General features: G+C 44.2%; 1 protein-coding gene across 1 annotated transcript in view; it reads left to right on the top strand.

Moving 5' to 3' along the window:
• Positions 1-19,454, top strand: part of SETD2 (SET domain containing 2, histone lysine methyltransferase) — a 76,568-nt gene that overhangs the window by 10,902 nt on the left and 46,212 nt on the right. The window contains exons 2-5 of the mRNA XM_080676494.1: positions 5,720-5,735; positions 7,825-12,173; positions 14,363-14,494; positions 16,660-16,788. Coding sequence (XP_080532620.1) covers positions 5,720-5,735; positions 7,825-12,173; positions 14,363-14,494; positions 16,660-16,788 — 4,626 coding nt within the window. The remainder of the gene's footprint in view (positions 1-5,719; positions 5,736-7,824; positions 12,174-14,362; positions 14,495-16,659; positions 16,789-19,454) is intronic.

The raw sequence follows: 19,454 nt of genomic DNA on the forward strand, positions 1-19,454 counted from the left end.
ACTGGTGTAAGCTGAGTAAGACCCGGTCTGGCTCACAGTGATGTACCAATGTCAGCTTCTGGTTGTGATACTGGAGTGGCTAGATAAGATGTCACCGTTAGGAGCGGGCTGGGTGAGAGTACAGAGACTCTACTGCTTCTGCAACTTCCTGTCAACCTGTAATTATTTAACAATATATAAGCATATTGATCACTGGTAAATATCAGATTGCTGTAAAAAGTCTCTAAACTTTAGTCTCGATTTACGTCCTGGGTATGTAACAAAACTTGGCCACTGGCACTGGCCTGAAGACTGCAGTGAAGTGTGAGTAACGCCCTTGCCCTCAGTGGCTACTCCATAGTTTTTGCCATTTGCAGTCTGTCTACCTTTCATCTCTTTTTTATTTTTCAAATAATGTTTTATTGATTTGTTACAGAGAGGAAGGGAGAGGGAGAGAGAGTTAGAAACATCGATCAGCTGCCTCCTTCACACCCCCTACTGGGGATGTGCCCGCAACCAAGGTACATGCCCTTGACCGGAATCGAACCTGGGACCCCTCAGTCCGCAGGCCGATGCTCTATCCACTGAGCCAAACCGGTTAGGGCTCTACCTTTCAACTCTTATCTCTGCTCCTCATTTATTCAAAACTATTTACTGTGCACCTTATCAAGACCTGGGGGTTAAAAAAAAAGAGCAAGGCCCTTCCTATTTATGCTTGCTTACTTTATAAGAAAATACATTTTTATTGATTTCAGAGGGGAAGGGAGAGGGAGAGATAGAAACATAAGTGATGAGAGAGAACCACTGATTAGCTGCCTCCTGCACCTCCTGGGGATAGAGCCCACGACCTGGGCATGTGCCCTGACCCGGAATTGAACCATACAAAATTATCAGCTTAATATTAGCCTGCTATATTTGGCCAACCAATTAACTCACCCTAATGCCTTGGCAGGGCCAGACCAAGTGATTTCAAAGACCTTAGATGGCCCTCGTGGTACATCCCCCACCCCTGCTATAGATGGCACTTCAAACCCAGGGTCTGGATGAGGGGAGGTAGGAGAGAGGAGAGTAGGTGGAGGAGAAAGAGGAAGACCGAGCAGGAGAAAGGATTGGGACACTGTAATGTGAAGACATCTGGCACTATAGGAAGAGCCAGTAAATAAGATGAAGGAGGAACAGCCGGGGAGAGAAGGAGAAAGCACAGAGGAAAGGGAGTAAGTTGGCAGTGAAAACACTGGAGAAGGCGAGAGGACAGGACATGGAGTAAAGGGGAGGGATCACCCTTCAGGAGTGGTCCGGGAGCCCGGCCCGTGTGGCTCAGGTGGTTGAGCATTGTCCCGTGTGCCAGGAGCTTACCGGTCGATCCCCAGGCAGGGCACGTGCCTGGCCTGGGCTCAGTCCCTGGCGGGGGCGTGCAGGAGTCACCTGAGTGGTGTTTCTCCCTCATCTATTTTTCTCTCTTACTAACGTTTCTATCTCGCTTGCTATCTCTGAAATAAATAAAAATTTAAAAAAAATATGTTTTGATTGATTTTTAGAGAGAGAGGAAAGGAGAGGGATAGAAACATCAATGATGAGAATCATTGATCAGCTGCCTCCTACACGCCCCCTATTGGGGATCGAGCCCGCAACCCGGGTATGTGCCCTTGACCAGAATCAAATCTGGGACCCTTCAATCTGCTGCCAATGCTCTATCCACGGAGCCACACGGGCCAGGCCAGGGTGAGAAAGGTGGGGCTTTAAGTACTTGTTGAACAAACAGCCTTGAGATCAGTAGGAGTACTGATACTGACGGTTCAGAGTTGCCTTTCTAAAGCAAGCCATTGGGCAATCGGTGACTATGCGATGGGAGGATCCATTCTGGTACATCACCACCGCTGCCTTAGCCCAGCTAACTCCTGGTAGTTCGCCAGGACACCTGTTGCCCAATCGAAACCTTGGGCTCCTGAAGGACTGACGGTTTAAAAGGTTTGCAAACCGGCCGTGTACGTGTACGGCCGTAAACTCGGCAGGGAACTAGGCGGGTGTGATTCTTTGTGATAAGAGCGTTTCTTAGGAAGACTTGCTTTTCGATGTGCTCTACCTGAGGCATTAAGACTTGAATGTTGGGCACTGTAAGGGCCCAAGTGTGTAAATGTCGGAACACGCATGACTTCAGTGCAGCCAGCTTCTCCTTCAGGTCCGATGTGTTCCTTTGTGCCTGTTAAGGAGGTCAGAGACTTGGAAACCTAAAAAAGGAACGAACACTAAAACGGAAAGAAACCTAAAAGAATAAACAAGCTGTAAAACCCTGTTTCTCTCCTAACGGTGAAGATCATCACTTAGTCCTTGAGAAGGGCTCCCCGCGGCCGCTGTTCTAGCGCTCCGCGTACTGGGGTGCCTCTGCCGGGCGGGGTGCGTTCTGCGTAACTGGGACCACACGGTGTTCAGGTTGCTTAGTGCCTGCCTTCTGTACCCACCAGTCCTCCTGTCTTCCCTCTGGGTTTTGCCTCCTCACCGTTCCCTCCTCCTGCAGTTTCATACTCTGTTACGGGCTCCAGTTTGTACGGAGTTTATTCTCGTCGAGGAGCACGAATTTAGCAGGACTGGATCCTTCCTTCTAGGGTGCTCAGAGCCTGCCGTGAACTCGGCACCGCACTGCCCTGTCCTATCCCCCCTTACCGTCTCGGACACTCTGGCCAGCCCCGGCTCGGACACTGTCTGTCTGTAATTTGACTTTTCTTTACTAACATGAAATGCTCTTAGGATGAAAAACTTGATATTTTCTCCAAATTTTCTGTATGCTTATATCCTGTTTATTACAAACTTTTTATTTTATTTTATTATCAAGTTATGGGATATGTTTTGCCATCTCTGTCTAGCGGTTGTCTGATTTCTGAAGTGGTCCCTCCCACCCCCCAGCCAGTTCCACATTTACAATGTCTCTTCAGCCCTTTGTGTGATTGCTTTCTGCACAGTTTGTCAGGACTTTCTCTTCATTTGCTTTTTAGAGTGAAATGGCTGCGGCTTGGGGAGCGTTCCGTCCCCTCTGTAGGTCCAGCCCTTCCTGTGTAGGGATCCATGCAGACAAGCATGGGTGCTCCTGGGGCCCCTGACAGAGGAGCAAAGACACAGATGGCACTTCAGGTGGTTGGACCTTTTGTTCTAGGGAAACGTCACAGTGCGCGAATGTAAGTCAAATCTAGGGTGCCAGGTCGTCAGACACACGAGTTTACGCACCACTGAGAAAGGAGCAGCACTGCCCGTTAAACGGTGATGTTAATGGATAGTGCGATGCGTCCTGCAGAGGGTTACATGTGCGGAAAACGTACACCACAGAACTGATGAAATACAGTTGTTCTGAGATGACGGCTGTGAATTATTTTTATGTACGTGATGCCTTGAAGACTACAGGTATTTTTATATATATATATTTTTATTGATTTCAGAGAGGAAGGGAGAGGGAGAGAGATAGAAACATCAGTGATGAGAGAGAATCATGGATTGGCTGCCTCCTGCACACCTTCTCCTGGGGATGGAGCCTGCAACTCAGGCATATGCCCTTGACTGGAATAATCGAACCCGGGACCCTTCAGTCCACAGGCTGACGCTCTACCCACTGAGCCAAACCAGCCAGGGCACGGCTGTGAAATTTTTAGTGGTTTCCGTGGAGTAGAAAAAAGTGTTTAGCCTAGGCACTGCTTCAGGTTTCATTATTAACTTTTTTTTTTTACCCTTTTTTACTTAGTTTTGTATGGCTGCCTTAGACACTGGTGAATGAACTGAATTATGGTGACGTTAGGCCTACATTTGGGGAAAGGTGTTTTGTACATTTCTTTTAAGGGACATTTAAAACAGATTATTCTATGTATTCTAGTCTTGCAACATAGCCTACAGCAAGCATGTCAAACTCAAAGGCTAACATCGGCCAAGTAAAGGTTTAAGTTGATGTGGGCTGCAAAAAAACAAAAGTTTCAATTTTCATAGAAATGTAGGTTTATTTCAATAGAGACATGCTGAATACAAAGGGCTGAGATAAATGAGTGATGGTTAACATAAAATAATAGAACATTCTAATAAAAATGAGTATTTTATCCTGAACATTAACTACCAGACACGGAATAACTGCACAAATTAACAAACGTAACGCAAATAAACCTATTTTTCTTTTCTCCGAAAGCGAGGTACTTCCTGTTGCGCACACCAAGCAAGTCAGTCCAAGACTGACGACGTGGCCGTCGGCTGCTAAAATGTTCGCTGCTGGTATTAGTGGGGGGAAGTGGTGGGTCTGTGTGTAAGGCACGTGAGGGACACGCGTGCAACACGATGGCAGTCATCAGCGAACGTTGTAGTTTGTTAATAACTATGTGTAACAGGGTAGTGTAAACGGTAGGTTACAAAATCTGATTAAACTGTTCCTTACGTACTGTTACATGGGCTGGGCCGCCTGCGGCTTGGAGGACCCTGCAGGATGTAAACGGGCGTCGTCGTCGGAGCCCTTGGTGCTTTCCTTTCCCGTGTGCCGTGGGCTCGGCGCACACCAGCCTCCTTGGCTGTGATCCTTGTTAGAGCAGAACTGGGGCCTGGGAGCTCGCAGGGGCGTGCTGCGGTGTGGGGCAGGGTGTAGACCTCACCCTCAGCAGAGAAGCTGCTGAATGTGCGGGACAGACAGACCGTGGTCCGTGAGATTTGTGAGAGCGTTTCTCCTGGGGAGGGAGAAGCCTGGCCGCCGGGCCTGGGCTGGGCCTGGGCCTGGGCCTGGGCCTGGGCCTGCCCCTCCTTCACCTGAGTAACGGCTTCTTCCTGCTGTGCGCTTGACGCTCTGGTAATGCTGAGTTGTTAGGGTTTATTTGCACATAAGTAGTTTGTTTTAATCTCTGTACCTTCGCTCAGGTCTTCCTACAAATACATTTTTCCAAAAAAAATTTTTTTTTTTTTTTAAGGAGGATTCTTTGTATTCCTGTCCTTGCACTAAACTTACTCTTTCTAATCCTCACCCAAGGATTTTTTTTTTAAATTGATTTGAGAGAGAGAGAGGAAGGGAGGGAGGGAGAAAGAAGGAGAAAGGATCACTGATGTGAGAGAGACACCAATTGGCCGCCTGACCGGGAACTGAACCGCAAACCCTTTTGCACGGATGCTGCTCCAACCAGCTGAGCCCCCCGGCTGGGGCCTTGTTTACTCTTTGCTGTTACACTGAGCATGTTTCTATCCTTGTGCCTCCTTTTATAACAAAATTATACTTTGTATTTATAACTGTAAGCTTTTTAAGGCAGGGGACTCCGCTTTATTCTCCTTTTTTGTTGTTAATCCTCAGCGAGGGTGTTTTCCCATTGATAGAGAGAGTGGAAGGGAGGGGGGAGAGAGAGAGAGACATTGATGTGGGAGACACACATCAATTGGTTGCCTCCTGCCTTTACCCCGACCAAGGCTGGGATTGAGCCTGCCACCGAGGTAGGTGCCCTTGCCTGGAATTGAACCCACGACTCTTCAGCACGTGGGCCAGCGCTCTGTCCACTGAGCCAGACCGGCGTGGGCGCTTTACCTCCTGTTTCCAGCACCTGCACAGAAAATAAGTATTCGCTGTGTTAAATGTACCCGAGGCCATGGAGACATGAATGGACAGTCCATATAGAATATACCTGTAGGGTGTACGTATCTTAAGTTTTAATTAAAAAAAACAACTTTCCTTTCAATTGGTTTTAAGTATTTATGATTTCTTTTTATTCTTTTGCATGCTTTCTTGGCTGGATGACAATAGAGAAGAAGAAAATGAGGTAAGTTTAACTAGTTATTCAGTAATTGTAGAACTGAAACCATTCTAAAATTTTGCTATTTGGAATGTGAAATGAAGTAATGGTTTTGTTTAATTTTGGTTTTGGATCAGCAGTAACTTATTCTAGAGAGGGCCGTTATATATATCAGGAAAATGGTTTTTAAATTTTAGCACTTCCAGAGCCTTAGGCAAGGTGAAGGAAGCTGGGAGCGCTGGAGACAGTTTCGTTTCTTTTTTTAAAAAACATGTTATTGACTTTTTTTTTTTTTTAATATGTTTTATTGATTTTTCACAGAGAGGAAGGGAGAGGGATAGAGAGTTAGAAACATCGATGAGAGAGAAACATCGATCAGCTGCCTCCTGCACACCTCCTACTGGGGATGTGCCCGCAACCAAGGTACGTGCCCTTGACCGGAATCGAACCCGGGACCCTTCAGTCTGCAGGCCAACGCTCTATCCACTGAGCCAAACCGGTCAGGGCTGTTATTGACTTTTAGAGAAAGAAGAAGGGAGAGGAAGGAGGGAGAGAGAAACATCGATCGGCTGCCTCCCCCCCACCCTCTTCTGGGGATCAAGCCCAAAACCCGGGAATTGAACCCGGGACTTCCTGGTGCATGGGTTGACTCAACCACTGAGCCACACGGGCCGGCTAGAGAGAGTTTCTTACCTTGTGTTACGTATTGAGCCTCCACGTAAGATTTACTGTGCACAGTGGAATCTGCTTCACAAGCATGTGAATACTGCTCGGTGGGAATGCATGTGAAGACACTTTTCCGCTGGGATGGTGACTGTAATTTTGCGAGCTGGTTTTAGATTTTACCAGGTTGGAGGGAAACTGTTCTCTTAGATAGCCAGAGTTGACGAGAGACCATCTATTAGCAGAAGGCTGCAGATGGCAACGTACCATCTTTAATTTAGGCTTGAGTTGGTCGTCGATGTTTCTGAAGTTCTGGGCTGCACCCTAGGTTATTTATTCAACTTCCCTTTGGTGGTTTGGCAAATAATGGAGGGAGAAGTCTTCTTAAATTATACTTTGTAGTTGTCTCTCATACGGTAGGATCAGACTCACATCAGCGTGGCCTGATGCGTTGGGCCTAGGCAGAGAGAGTGGTGGTGCGCCGAGGTTGAGGGGCAGAGAGGCAGAAAGGCCTCGTTGGGTTAACTTAATCTGTACGGTGAGTGAGATGGGAGGCCTGGGTTGTGGAACACAGCTGGGTACCAGGGCTTTATTATTCTCCAAATTTTGGAGTATGTTTGTAATTTTTAAAAATACTAACGTACTCCTCGTGCACTGCTGGTGGGAATGCAGACTGGTGCACACTGGAGAACAGTATGGAGTTTCCTAAAAAACAGACAAACTGAAAATGGAACTCCCATTTGACCCAGTGATCCCACTTCTAGGAATATATCCCAAGAAACTAGAAACAGCAATCAGAAAGGATATATGCACCCCTTTGTGCATAGCAGCACAACTCACCATAGCTAAGATTTGGAAACAGCCTAGGTGCCCGTCAGCAGATGAGTGGATTAGAAAACCGTGGTACAGCTACACAATGGAATACTATGCTGCTGTAAAAAGGAAGGAACTGCTACCATTTGCAACAGCATGGATGGACCTGGAGAGCATTATGCTAAGCGAAATAAGTCAGTCAGAGAAAGATAAATGTCACATGATCTCACTCATTTGTGGAATATAATGAACGATGTAAACTGATGAACAAAAACAGATCCAGAGACAGAGAAGCATCGATCAGATTGTCAAACCTCAGAGGGAAGGTAGGGGAGGGTGGGGGTAAGGGGGAGAGATCAACCAAAGGACTTGTATCCATGCATATAAGCATAACCAGTGGACACAGACACCGGGGGGGGGGGGGGGTGAGGGCTTGAGCGGGGAGCGGGGCAAAGGGGGCTAAGGACACATATGTAATACCTTAGTCAATAAAGAAAAAATAATACTAAAGTACTTACTGAAAGTTATACTGTTTGTCATTTAAAAAAAAGACTTAATTTCCCTGACATTTAAAACTGTGATGCAGCCATTTGAAAGTAACTTTATTATAGTAGTAACTGCTTGTTTTGTTCATTTATAGGCAAAGATTGAAAATGTGCAGAAAACAGGTTTCATCAAAGGACCAGTGTTCAAAGGTGTTGCTTCTAGTCGGTTTTTGCCCAAAGGCACCAAGACAAAAGTTAATTTGGAGGAACAGGGACGACAGAAGGTGTCATTCAGCTTCAGCCTTACAAAGAAAACTTTGCCGAACAGGTTTCTGACTGCACTTGGCAATGACAAGCAAAGTGATACTCCCCCCTCTCCAGCTGTACCTCTTCAAGGAGACTTGACCCCTAAAATTAAAGTGGACATTGGCGAGACCTTATCTACTGCAGAAGACTCTTCCCCACCAAAATCAAGGGTAGAATTGGGAAAAATTCATTTTAAGAAACATCTGCTTCATGTAACATCCAGGCCACTGCTAGCTACAGCCACACCAGTGACAGCACCTCCCCCCACAGTACCATTACCAGCAGTCATAGCAGAATCAACAACTGGAGACTCGCCACCTTCATCTCCACCTCCGCCACCTCCGCCACCTCCCCAAGCCACAGTACCTTCACCACCAGCACCAGTAACTGAGCCAGTGGCCTCGCCACACCCACCAATGATGGTTCTGATGGCAGCACCGGCCGATGGAGCAGGTAGAGCCGTGAAGGAACCACCAGCTACAATGGAACCAGAACCTTCAGAAGTGGACCCTAAGCAGGACACTGTGTCTAACAGTTCAGAAGAACACACAATTCAGAACTGGAGTGAGCAAGCAAACCTTCCCTCACAAAAAGAAGACTCCCATATTGGGAGGGAAGAAGAAATTCCAGATAGTTCTAAGAGGACTCTGAGCTCTAAAAAAACGGGTTCTAGGAAGAAATTCTCACAATCTGAAGGCACCTTTCTTGGTTCAGAATCTGATGAAGATTCTGTCCGGACTTCCTCAAGTCAGAGATCACATGATTTAAAATTTCCAGCAAGCATTGAAAAAGAAAGAGATTCAAAAAAGAGCTTAGCACCTTTAAAAAGTGAGGATTTAGGGAAATCTTCACGATCTAAAACAGAAAGAGATGATAAATATTTTAGTTACTCAAAACTTGAAAGAGATACTCGGTATATATCCTCTCGATGTAGATCAGAGAGAGAGCGAAGGCGAAGCAGATCTCGTTCTAGATCTGACAGAGGCTCTAGAACCAGCTTATCTTATTCCCGGTCAGAACGATCCCATTATTATGACTCTGACCGTCGCTACCGTTCCCCTTATCGAGAGAGGGCACGTTATTCTCGGCCGTATACAGATAACAGGGCACGAGAGAGTTCTGATTCTGAAGATGAGTATAAAAAGACATACTCAAGGCGAACCTCATCTCATTCCTCCTCTTACAGAGACCTAAGGACATCATCATCCTATTCTAAATCGGATCGGGACTGCAAAACTGAATCTTACTCAGAGATGGAGAAAAGAGGGAAGTATTCTTCAAAACCAGAAAGAGAATCCAGAAGGACTTCAGAAAATGAAGCAATGAAAAGGTGTTGTTCTCCCCTTAATGAGCTGGGATTCCGACGGGGGTCATCATATTCCAAGCACGAAAACAGTGCTTCCCGTTATAAATCTGCTCCTTCAAAATCTGTATCCAAATCTGATAAATCAAAAAATTCTTTCTGTTGTGCAGAATTAACTGAGGAAATCAAACACTCTCATTCTTTTAGTTTACAGACTCATTGTTCAAAGGGTAGTGAAGTCAGAATGATTAGTAAACTTCCTGAAAGAGAAAAGACAGGATCTCCTCCTCTATCAAATCGATTAAATGATTCACCGACTTTTAAAAAGCTAGAAGAATCGCCTATTTTTAAATCTGAATTTATAGGACATGATAGCCATGATAGTATTAAGGAATTAGATTCTTTATCTAAAGTGAAGAATGATCAATTAAGAAGTTACTGTCCCATGGAATTAAATATAAATGGATCTCCTGACGCAGAATCTGATTTGGTAACATTTTGCACTTCTAAAACCGACACTGTCATGATGTCTTCTGATGACAGTGTGACTGGATCGGAGGTATCCTCCTTGGTCAAAGCATGTGTGCTTTCATCAAACGGATTTCGGAATGCTGACGGTTGTAAAGAAAAAGACTTGGGCGATACTTGCATGCAGTGTAGTAAGGCAGAAAGCCCATTTAGAGAAACAGAGCCTTCGGTGTCACCACACCAAGATAAACTCATGTGTTTGCCAGTTATGACTGTAGATCATTGCAACACGGTAGTTAAAGAACCAGTTGATATGAGAGTTTCTAGCTGTAAAACCAAAGATTCAGACGTGTATTATACTTCAAATGACAACAGCCCTTCCTTGTGTCATCCTGCAGCGGAAGGTGCTGAGCCCTCAGTGAGGAAGATCTCTTCCAATAGCTTTATGAACGTGCATTTGAAGTCAAAAACAGTCACATGTGATACCAGAGGTCTGACAAATCAGCACTCAGCATTTGCATGCCAGGAATATAGGAGTGCTGGCAGCACTGGTTCAGCTTCTGTTCGTCATTTTGATGATTTATATCAACCTATAGAGAGTTCAGGCATTGCTCCATCTCTTCAGAGTTTTCCACCAGGAATAACAGTGGACAGTTTGGCTCTCTTGCAATGTGGAGAGGACACATCTCCAGCTTTGGGTGCTGTACTGAAGAGGAAGAGTGCCGAGTTTTCGAAGCATGGAGAAGAAGACATGATAGAAGCAGGCAGTGGCCTTCCTGACTTAGGCAGGGGGGTTGCTTCCTGGGAAAACAGGCATAATCATGGGCTATCTGGGAAGTGTTTGCATGAGGCTCAAGAGGAAGGGAATAGCATGTTGCCTGATAAAAGAGGAAGACCAGAAATCTCTTTAGATGAAGACGGAAGAAGGGGACATGAGCACACTTCTGATGATTCAGAAGTTGTGTTTTCTTCTTGTGAGTTGAATTTAACCACGGAAGACAGCGAGTATATGACATACACCTTAAAATGTGACAGTAGTGGTCATGCCTCCGAGATCGTGTCTACTGTTCACGAGGAGTATTCTGGCTCCTCCGAAAGTTCAAGCGATGAAAGCGATTCAGAAGAGACAGATTCTGACGACAGCAGTATTCCGAGGAACCGTCTCCAGTCTGTGGTGGTTGTGCCAAAGAATTCGACTTTGCCCATGGAAGAAACAAGTCCGTGTTCTTCTCGGAGCAGTCACAGTTACAGACACTGTTCTGACCACTGGGAAGACGAGAGACTGGAGTCCAGGAGACATTCCTATGAGGACAAATTTGAGAGCATAGCAAGTAAAGCCTGTCCTCAAGCGGAGAAGTTCTTCCTTCATAAAGGGACAGAGAAGAGTTCAGAAATGTGTTTCACACAGATGAGCAGAAAACAGATAGATGACCACCTGGCTGAAATGGCTCATCCACAGAGTGATGGAGTTGATAGCACAAGTCATACTGATGTAAGGTCAGACCCTGGAGGTCGTCCAAGTTTTGAAGAAACAGTGAGAGCCAAAATGGCCTCCAGGCAAGAGGAGCTGCCACTTTATTCTTCGGATGATTTTGAAGACGTTCAAAACAAGTGTCGGCAGCAGACCCCTTTCCCTGATAGGCCAGATAGTAGGCTGGGAAGAACAGAGTTGAATTTTTCTTCCTCTTACGAGATCTCCCGAGTGGATGGCTTCCATTCATCGGAAGAGCTCAGAAACATGGGGTGGGACTTCTCTCCGCAAGAAAAGCCTACGACCACGTACCCGCAGCCAGACAGCAGCTATGGCGCCCGCGGTGGGCACAAGTATCCACAGGGCGCAGAACAGTATGGGGGGGCACGGAGCTCCTGGCAAGGCAATGGCTACTGGGACCCAAGGTCAGCAGGTAGACCTCCTGGAACTGGGGTTGTGTATGATCGAATTCAAGGTCAGGTCCCAGATTCCTTAACGGATGATCGTGAAGAGGAAGAGAATTGGGACCATCGGGTAGGATCGCAGTTTTCAAGCCAGCCTGGTAAATTTTTTCTATCCCTGCAGCAGGACAAGGGGTCAGTGCAAGCCCCTGAAATAAGCAGCAATTCCGTTAAGGACTCATTAGCTATCAATGAAAAGAAAGCTCTTTCAAAAAACTTAGAAAAAAATGATATGAAAGACAGAGGGCCTCCTAAAAAAAGGAGGCAGGAATTGGAGAGTGATTCTGAAAGCGATGGGGAGCTTCGGGACAGAAAGAAGGTGAGAGTGGAGGCACAGCCGTGCGAGGCGGCCGCGCCCCCAGGCTCCGCGCTGGTGGGGCCTTCCTGTGTCATGGAGGACTTCAGAGACCCCCAGCGATGGAAGGAGTGTGCCAAGCAGGGCAAGATGCCTTGTTACTTCGATCTGATCGAAGAAAACGTTTATTTAACAGAAAGGTAAACATAATAACCTGGCAAATTCTAACCTCTTTCTAAAACATTAGTTTTCAACAATTCAGAATATATGACCTTAATTGTAGGAAATGTATTGCATGATAAAATATAAGTAGAAAAATCTAAAACGTGTATTTACTTGTTTAGATGCCCCCTCCCCGGAGGGGTGTCTCATTTTCTTTTTTGTCTCTTTACCTTTTAGTTCTAGAAGTATAATTTAGGCCAGCCAGTTTTTTAAAAATTCCTTTTACATGTGAAACTGTGGCAGAAAATGAAACCAAATTGTACTAAAATAGTCTAGTCTGCTCTTAGAGAAGTAAGAAGTAGTTAAGTTCGATTTTTTCCCTCTGCCTTTCAGAAAGGTTCAGGATGAAGTATCTACTTCGTACAGCTGGAACTAGGATAGACTATGGGTTTGTCGGGCTTTTTGTCTATTGTTAATAGGTTAAATTTGGCAATAGCGTACCATGTTTTAGAAGTAAATGGTAAAATGGTGTACCACCAATCCCTCACATGAAGCACGGTATAATGAGAATAGGAGTAATGGGAACATACTCCTCTACTTACTCCGGAGCTTCTCATATGCTTTCTTTCACCCCTAGCACTAATCTCATTTTCCTAATAGAAATATATGCTAAGTCTGCCTTTTAAGAAAAATCTGTAGTCTTCTAACTACCCACTTTCTCCTTAGGGGAATTTCTCCTCTAGTTTAACCTTGCCATCCCATTAAGTATTCAACATTTTTTTAATGAGGAATTTTTATTTTATTTTATTTATTTATTTATTTTTTAATATATTTTATTGATTTTTTACAGAGAGGAAGAGAGAGGGATAGAAAGTTAGAAACATCGATGAGAGAGAGACATCGATCAGCTGCCTCCTGCACGCCCCCCACTGGGGATGTTCCCGCAACCCAGGTACATGCCCTTGACTGGAATCGAACCTGGGACCCTTCAGTCCGCAGGCCGACGCTCTATCCACTGAGCCAAACCAATTAGGGCTATTTTTATTTTTTTATAATATATTTTTATTGATTTGAGAGAGGAAGGGAGAGGGAGAGAGGGCTAGAAACATCAGTGATGAGAGAGAATCCTTGATCAGCTGCCTACTTGCACGCCCTCTACTGGGAATGGAGCCCGCAATCCAGGCCTGTGCCCCTGATCAGAATTGAACCTGGGACCCTTCAGTTCACAGGGCAATACTCTATCCAAACTGGCCAGGGCTTTGTTTTTTATTGTGTTTAAGATATAAGACTCATTGTAAAGTTAAGTTCCATCAGAAATGTTTTTCTATTAAAAATAACTCCTCCCCCCCCCCCCCCCCCCTGCTGTAAAGGGCTTCCTACGGTTATATTCATTTACATTTATTTGAAAATGAGGTTTAAGTTCTTTTTAAAATTCATTTTTCTTTTAAGTAGGATTTGTATAAATGTGATACTGCTGAAAAATTCTCTGAAAGATTTGAGTTAAACTCTTAATTTAAAACCTTTTTTTTTTTTTTTTAGCAAATCCCTTTCTTCTTCAGCCTGTATCTCAGCTGATATTTGTTCCTCCTTGAGGACTGATTTTTAAACTGTCTTTAGCCCTAACCGGTTTGACTCAGTGGAGAGAGCATCGGCCTGCGGGCTCAAGGGTCCCAGGTTCGATTCTGATCAAGGGCATGTACCTTGGTTGTAGGCACATCCCCAGTAGGGAGTGTGCAGGAGGCAGCTGATTGATGTTTCTTTCTCATCAATGTTTCTAACTCTCTATTCCTCTCCCTTCCTCTCTAAAAAATCAATAAAATATATTTAAAAAAAATAAAAATAAACTGTCTTTAATTAGCAATGTCACTATTTGGTACTAATTGGTTTTCCAGTTTTTCTCCTGAGCCAAACGTGAATATTAACATTTGAAATTGCACAAAATCCCAGGCTTACCTGACCTGAACTAGGGAATAAGGGCTGAGTACAAAGTGATAGACTTGAACTTACCCCTTGTCCCAAGGTTGCCTCTCATCTTTTTTGCAAAACAATTTGTAGTGTTCCAGTATCACAAAGTCTAGTGATTAGATGTCTTCTTCCCTTTGAATGATGGGCTTAACCAGAATCATTAAATGTGAAACTAATGAGAGTTAGCACATTGTTTGATTGTGTATGCTGTATCATTGCCAGGAGATTTGTTAACCAGCTTTTATAAAATTTTTCCCAATAGAAAGAAGAATAAATCCCATCGGGATATTAAGCGAATGCAGTGCGAGTGTGCACCTCTGTCCAAGGAGGAAAGGGCTCAAGGGGAAGTGGCCTGTGGGGAGGACTGCCTGAACCGGCTCCTCATGATCGAATGGTAAGGGGCTGGGAGGGCTTTGCTTCGGCTCAGCCTCTGCTAAACGTCTCCAGACCCCAAGGAGAGTTCCTAGGGAAGAGTACAATTTAACCTTTTCCTTCTGTCTCTTGTTGAGTGTTTATAAGCAGTAAATCTCTTTCCCTTATATTTTGCATTAGATTATAGTACACATTGTAAGTGCTCTGTAAAGTAGCCCTAAAATGCTAATAATGTAATACTAATTATTATCCAGTCTTCTTTCATTTCTTAAAATGTTCATGTCTTAAGAGGTAAGTGTTGTTATTCGTTAGCTTTTACTGTAAAATGAGATAAAACCCTATTATTTCAAAAATTCATAAAATAAAATGTATTTCTCTCCCAAACCGCAGTCTCTCTTTGTAGTCTTTCTAGGTAAGTTTTATGTCTATGTCAACATAGGTAAATATTTACTCTTTTTATGTACAGAAATTAAATCTTACTGTATCTACTTTTAAAATGTTCGTTCTCTTCCCCTTCGCCCCACCATACACACACTTAATAAAACAGAGCCCCACGTAAAGGGCCTCCCTAAGCCTTTCCCGTAGCTGCCTTACGCATTCTATCCAGAGTTAACCCCTAAGTATTCATCTTCTGTTGGTAGACGCTTGTCTATTTTTTTTTAAATAAATAGTGAATATCTGTACATTAAAAATGTGTGATAAATTTTTTAACATGAAAAGACTATTAAAGGTGATTTATGGTGTTACCTTATTTTTAGTGTTAATGAATGTTTCAAGGCTAGGTTTTTGGTTTTGCTCATGTTACAATGTTAAAAAATAAAACATAGATACTGTAAAAATAAGGGAGTGAGAGCATTTTCAGTATTCCTTACCGACACTTAAAGTAGGGGGACAGTGTACGTGGACGAAGAAGAGACGAGAACTAACCCTGTTCCCGAACTTGGCGCTGCTGCTCTGGTCTCTGCCGTCTGCAGCTTCTCTTGCCAATAGGAGTGACGTGCAGATCCTCCTTCCTGTCCCTCCCACACTCACCCTTTCGGTAGCCCCTGGGGTTTCGTTCAGATCCAGCCTGTATTCAGAGCCCTTCACAGTGAAGCAACAGCCTTCCTTCCATCTTCCAGCAGCCCACCTTGCCGGTCAGTTATCCTCGGCGCGTAGCTCCGTTTCCTTTGTGGGCCTTGCTTCCTGTTTCTGCACACAGGCAGGCACTGCTGTTGTGGCTCTTGTTTTCCTTACTGTCCATGTCCTCCGTACCGTCAGGCTCTGCTCGAATCCTGCTCCCTCCGAAAGCGTTCCTTCCCTACCTCCCTCTAAAGTGAACCTTCATCCTTCGAACATCTATGAAAATGTTTACTATTAGTTTGACAAAAAATAATGTATTGGAAGTGATTGGTAATTTCTCTTTTAGCCTTACTCAGTATTTATTTATTTATTTATTTAAAAATATATTTTATTGATTTTTTACAGAGAGGAAGGGAAAAGGATAGAGAGTTAGAAATATTGATGAGGGAGAAATATCGATCAGCTGCCTCCTGCACACCCCCTACTGGGGATGTGCCTACAACCAAGGTACATGCCCTTGACCGGAATCGAACCCGGGACCCTTCAGTCCGCAGGCCGACGCTCTATCCACTGAGCCAAACCAGTCAGGGCCTTACTCAGTATTTTAAACCTTTGTTTCTACCAGTTTGGGACTACTGAGAATTCAGTGAGAATTTATTGTTTTTATCTGGTATACCTGGGGAGTAGGCTTGCCACTTTATATTGTGTTTACTCTGAACAAGGATGATAAATGGTGGCTTTAGTTTCTCTTAAATGTAGATCAGTTAGCTACATTCAAAAGATCAAGTTAGTGATGATTGGAGTGGAATATAAGAGAGGGTGCACTGATCGGAAATAAATGAGCCCTGCAGAGTTGTCAGGAGCACGCCTGGAAATGTACCCTAGACACCCGGAGTGTGGGCGATGACGAGGTGACAGGACTGTTTGGGCATCCTCTGATTGGGTATCGACGCAGACCCCAGTTCTAAGGATCCCTTCGTGGTGGAAAGGGTTCCAGGAAGGCCCACCTGGGTGGGGGTCCGCCACACAGGCTGACTGTGCCGTAAAGAGGGATATACCATGTACGCTAGCCAACGCTTTTGGTTCTTTTGCTGTTGAAGAATTAATGTTCTTCATTTCTCACAGTTCTTCTCGGTGTCCAAATGGGGATTATTGCTCCAATAGACGATTTCAGAGAAAACAGCACGCAGATGTGGAAGTCATACTCACAGAGAAGAAAGGCTGGGGCTTGAGAGCTGCCAGAGACCTTCCTTCGTAAGTAACGTTTTCATCACCTTCCACCTCATTTTCGTGTTGTTGAAGTTGATGAGGTACTTTGTAGGAAAATAATTTGTCTATTACACTGACGTTTAATAATGATTATTGTACAGAATGGCCACTTAGTTGCTAGTATGTAAAAAAAAATCCACTTGTGTGTGTGGGGGGGTAGGGGAATGCCTTTTATATATATACATATACATATACATATATATATATACACACACACACACACATATATATATATATATATATATATATATATATATATGTATATATGAAGGACATTTTGTCATTTTTGACATTTGAACTAAGCAGGTCCTTTTTTGTCTAATAGTTATGTTTCTTTTAATTCCAAATAATTGCTGAAGTATTGGCTATAGATCCCCAAAACGCCTGTGAAATTTTACAAAGGTAAAAAGGAGTAAGAACAGAATGCATTAGTTTACATAGAACTGATTTTGGATCAGAGTACGTAGAAGGTAGTATCTGAGGATATTGAGGCAGAGAATTAAAGCGTTCTTGACAGACACTCAGTACAATTTGTATGTTGCCTTCCACCTAACTCATGTAAACTTTTTATATGTAATGCAATGAAAGATTCACTTTCTTTTCTACCATATTCACTATTTCCTTTAAACACAGTTTTCTCACATATCACATATTAAAGTATTCTTAGGCCTTTTTCTTTTGAAGTTAAGTATATGCAGGTTATATGTGTTTATTTCATTTTAAAAAATATATTTTTATTGACTTCAGAGAGGGAGAGAGAGGTAGAAACATCAATGATGAGAGAGAATCATTGATTGGCTGCCTCCTGCACGCCCCACACTGGGGATCAAGCCCACAGCCGTGACCGGGAATCCAACCATGACCTCCTGGTTCATATGTTGGCGCTCAACCACTGAGCCACGCTAACCAGGGATATGTGTTTATGATTTAAGTTCACAAAAGGAATAAAGGAAGAAAATAGAACATTTGCTGGATTCTAGAGACTCAGGCACAACTATTCCTTCAGAACCCTCTAATCACATGGCCCCCTTAGATGGGATTGGGGTGGCGAGGGCTTTAGTCTGATGGTTATGTGTAGTCACTAGTCCCCACAGGTGCCAGCCTAACAGTCGCCACCACACCACCACAGGTGATGGAGTTTTCTGGGAAATTCCATCTACCTTCCAAAAGCCAAATCGTTCTGTTTTTCTTGTGAAAGTAGGAAATGATGTTTGTATCAGTCTGTTCTTTTGGGGACCAAACAGGAAAAAACCACATTTCATTATATAAAGAGTGGATAGTCAGACCCTCATATATTTCCTTCTCTATAGAATCATCGTATTGTATTCTATATCGAATTAGTTGGATACTTTATACTATTTTAAACAAATAATAGACTAAACTTCCTTTGAACACAGTTAATGACGTAGAACTTCCCCGTTTAGTCCAGTGCGTTTCTGAAGTAACTAACTCTGGTCTAGATACAGATTTTCAGGGACATTTTTATTCTACCCAAGCCAGCCAGGCTTTTCTCTTTGATTGAGAGTATTTTTATTTTTTAAGGAATTCCAGTTTAGACTTAAGCCTCTGTTGCAGGAATAGTCGTGGGTAATATGTCTGAACGCTGCCTCTTAGAGTGTCACTAAAACACACAGCTCAAACCTAATGTAAATTCTTGATAAATGCAACATAGACTCTTAGTGTTACAGGGAGGGGGCGGGGAGAGGGAGGAGAGGATGTTCTATTGCACACCCCCTACTGGGGATCAAGCCCACAACCCAGGCATGTGCCCTTGGCCGGAATCGAACCCGGGACCCTTCAGTCCACAGGCCGACGCTTTATCCACTGAGCCAAGCCAGCTAGGGCACATTGTTGCCTTTAAAGACTTGAAGGAGTGTAGTGAATAGACCTCATTAAGCCAGGAGCAATATCATACTTAGACAAAGATTAACTAAAAATTAAGAATCTGCCCTGGCTGGTTGGGCTCAGTGGATAGAGCGTCGGCCTGCCGACTGAAGGGTCCCAGGTTCGATTCCGGTCAAGGGCATGTACATGTACCTTGGTTGCGGGCACATCCCCAGTGGGGGGTGTGCAGGAGGCAGCTGATCGATGTTTCTCTCCCATCGATGTTTCTAACTCTATCCCTCTTTCTTCCTCTCTGTAAAAAAATGAATAAAATATATTTTAAATGTAGAGGTGATTTGAGAGCAGTGCCATCAGAATTGAATATTTTAGTGTAATAGCAAAAAGCATCTTTATAATATAACTAGAGGCCTGATGCATGAAATTTGTGCACAGGTGTGGGTTCCTAGGCCTGGCCAGCGATCAGGGCTGATCGGGGTCTTCCAGCTGCCAGCCGGGGCCTTCCTTCCCCTGGCTGCCGGCTGCCGGCTGGGGCCTCCCTTCATTCTGCACTGCCCCCTGGTGGTCAGCACACGTCATAGTGAGCAGTCAAACTCCCAGTCGGTCAAACTCCCGAGGGGAGAATTTGCATATTAGCCTTTTATTATTATATAGGATGGGCAAGCAATCAGTCAGGTGAGGTTTGAATCCCAGGTTATGCATTAGGCTTTGTGACCTGTGCTGCTCACCTAACTTCTCTAACTTCCATCTTGTCTGTCACATGAGGCAGAATACCTGTCCCAGGGCTTCAGTGAACTTTAAATGAGTTC

This window comes from Plecotus auritus (assembly GCF_963455305.1).
Source record: "Plecotus auritus genome assembly, chromosome: 6".
NCBI lineage: Eukaryota > Metazoa > Chordata > Mammalia > Chiroptera > Vespertilionidae > Plecotus > Plecotus auritus.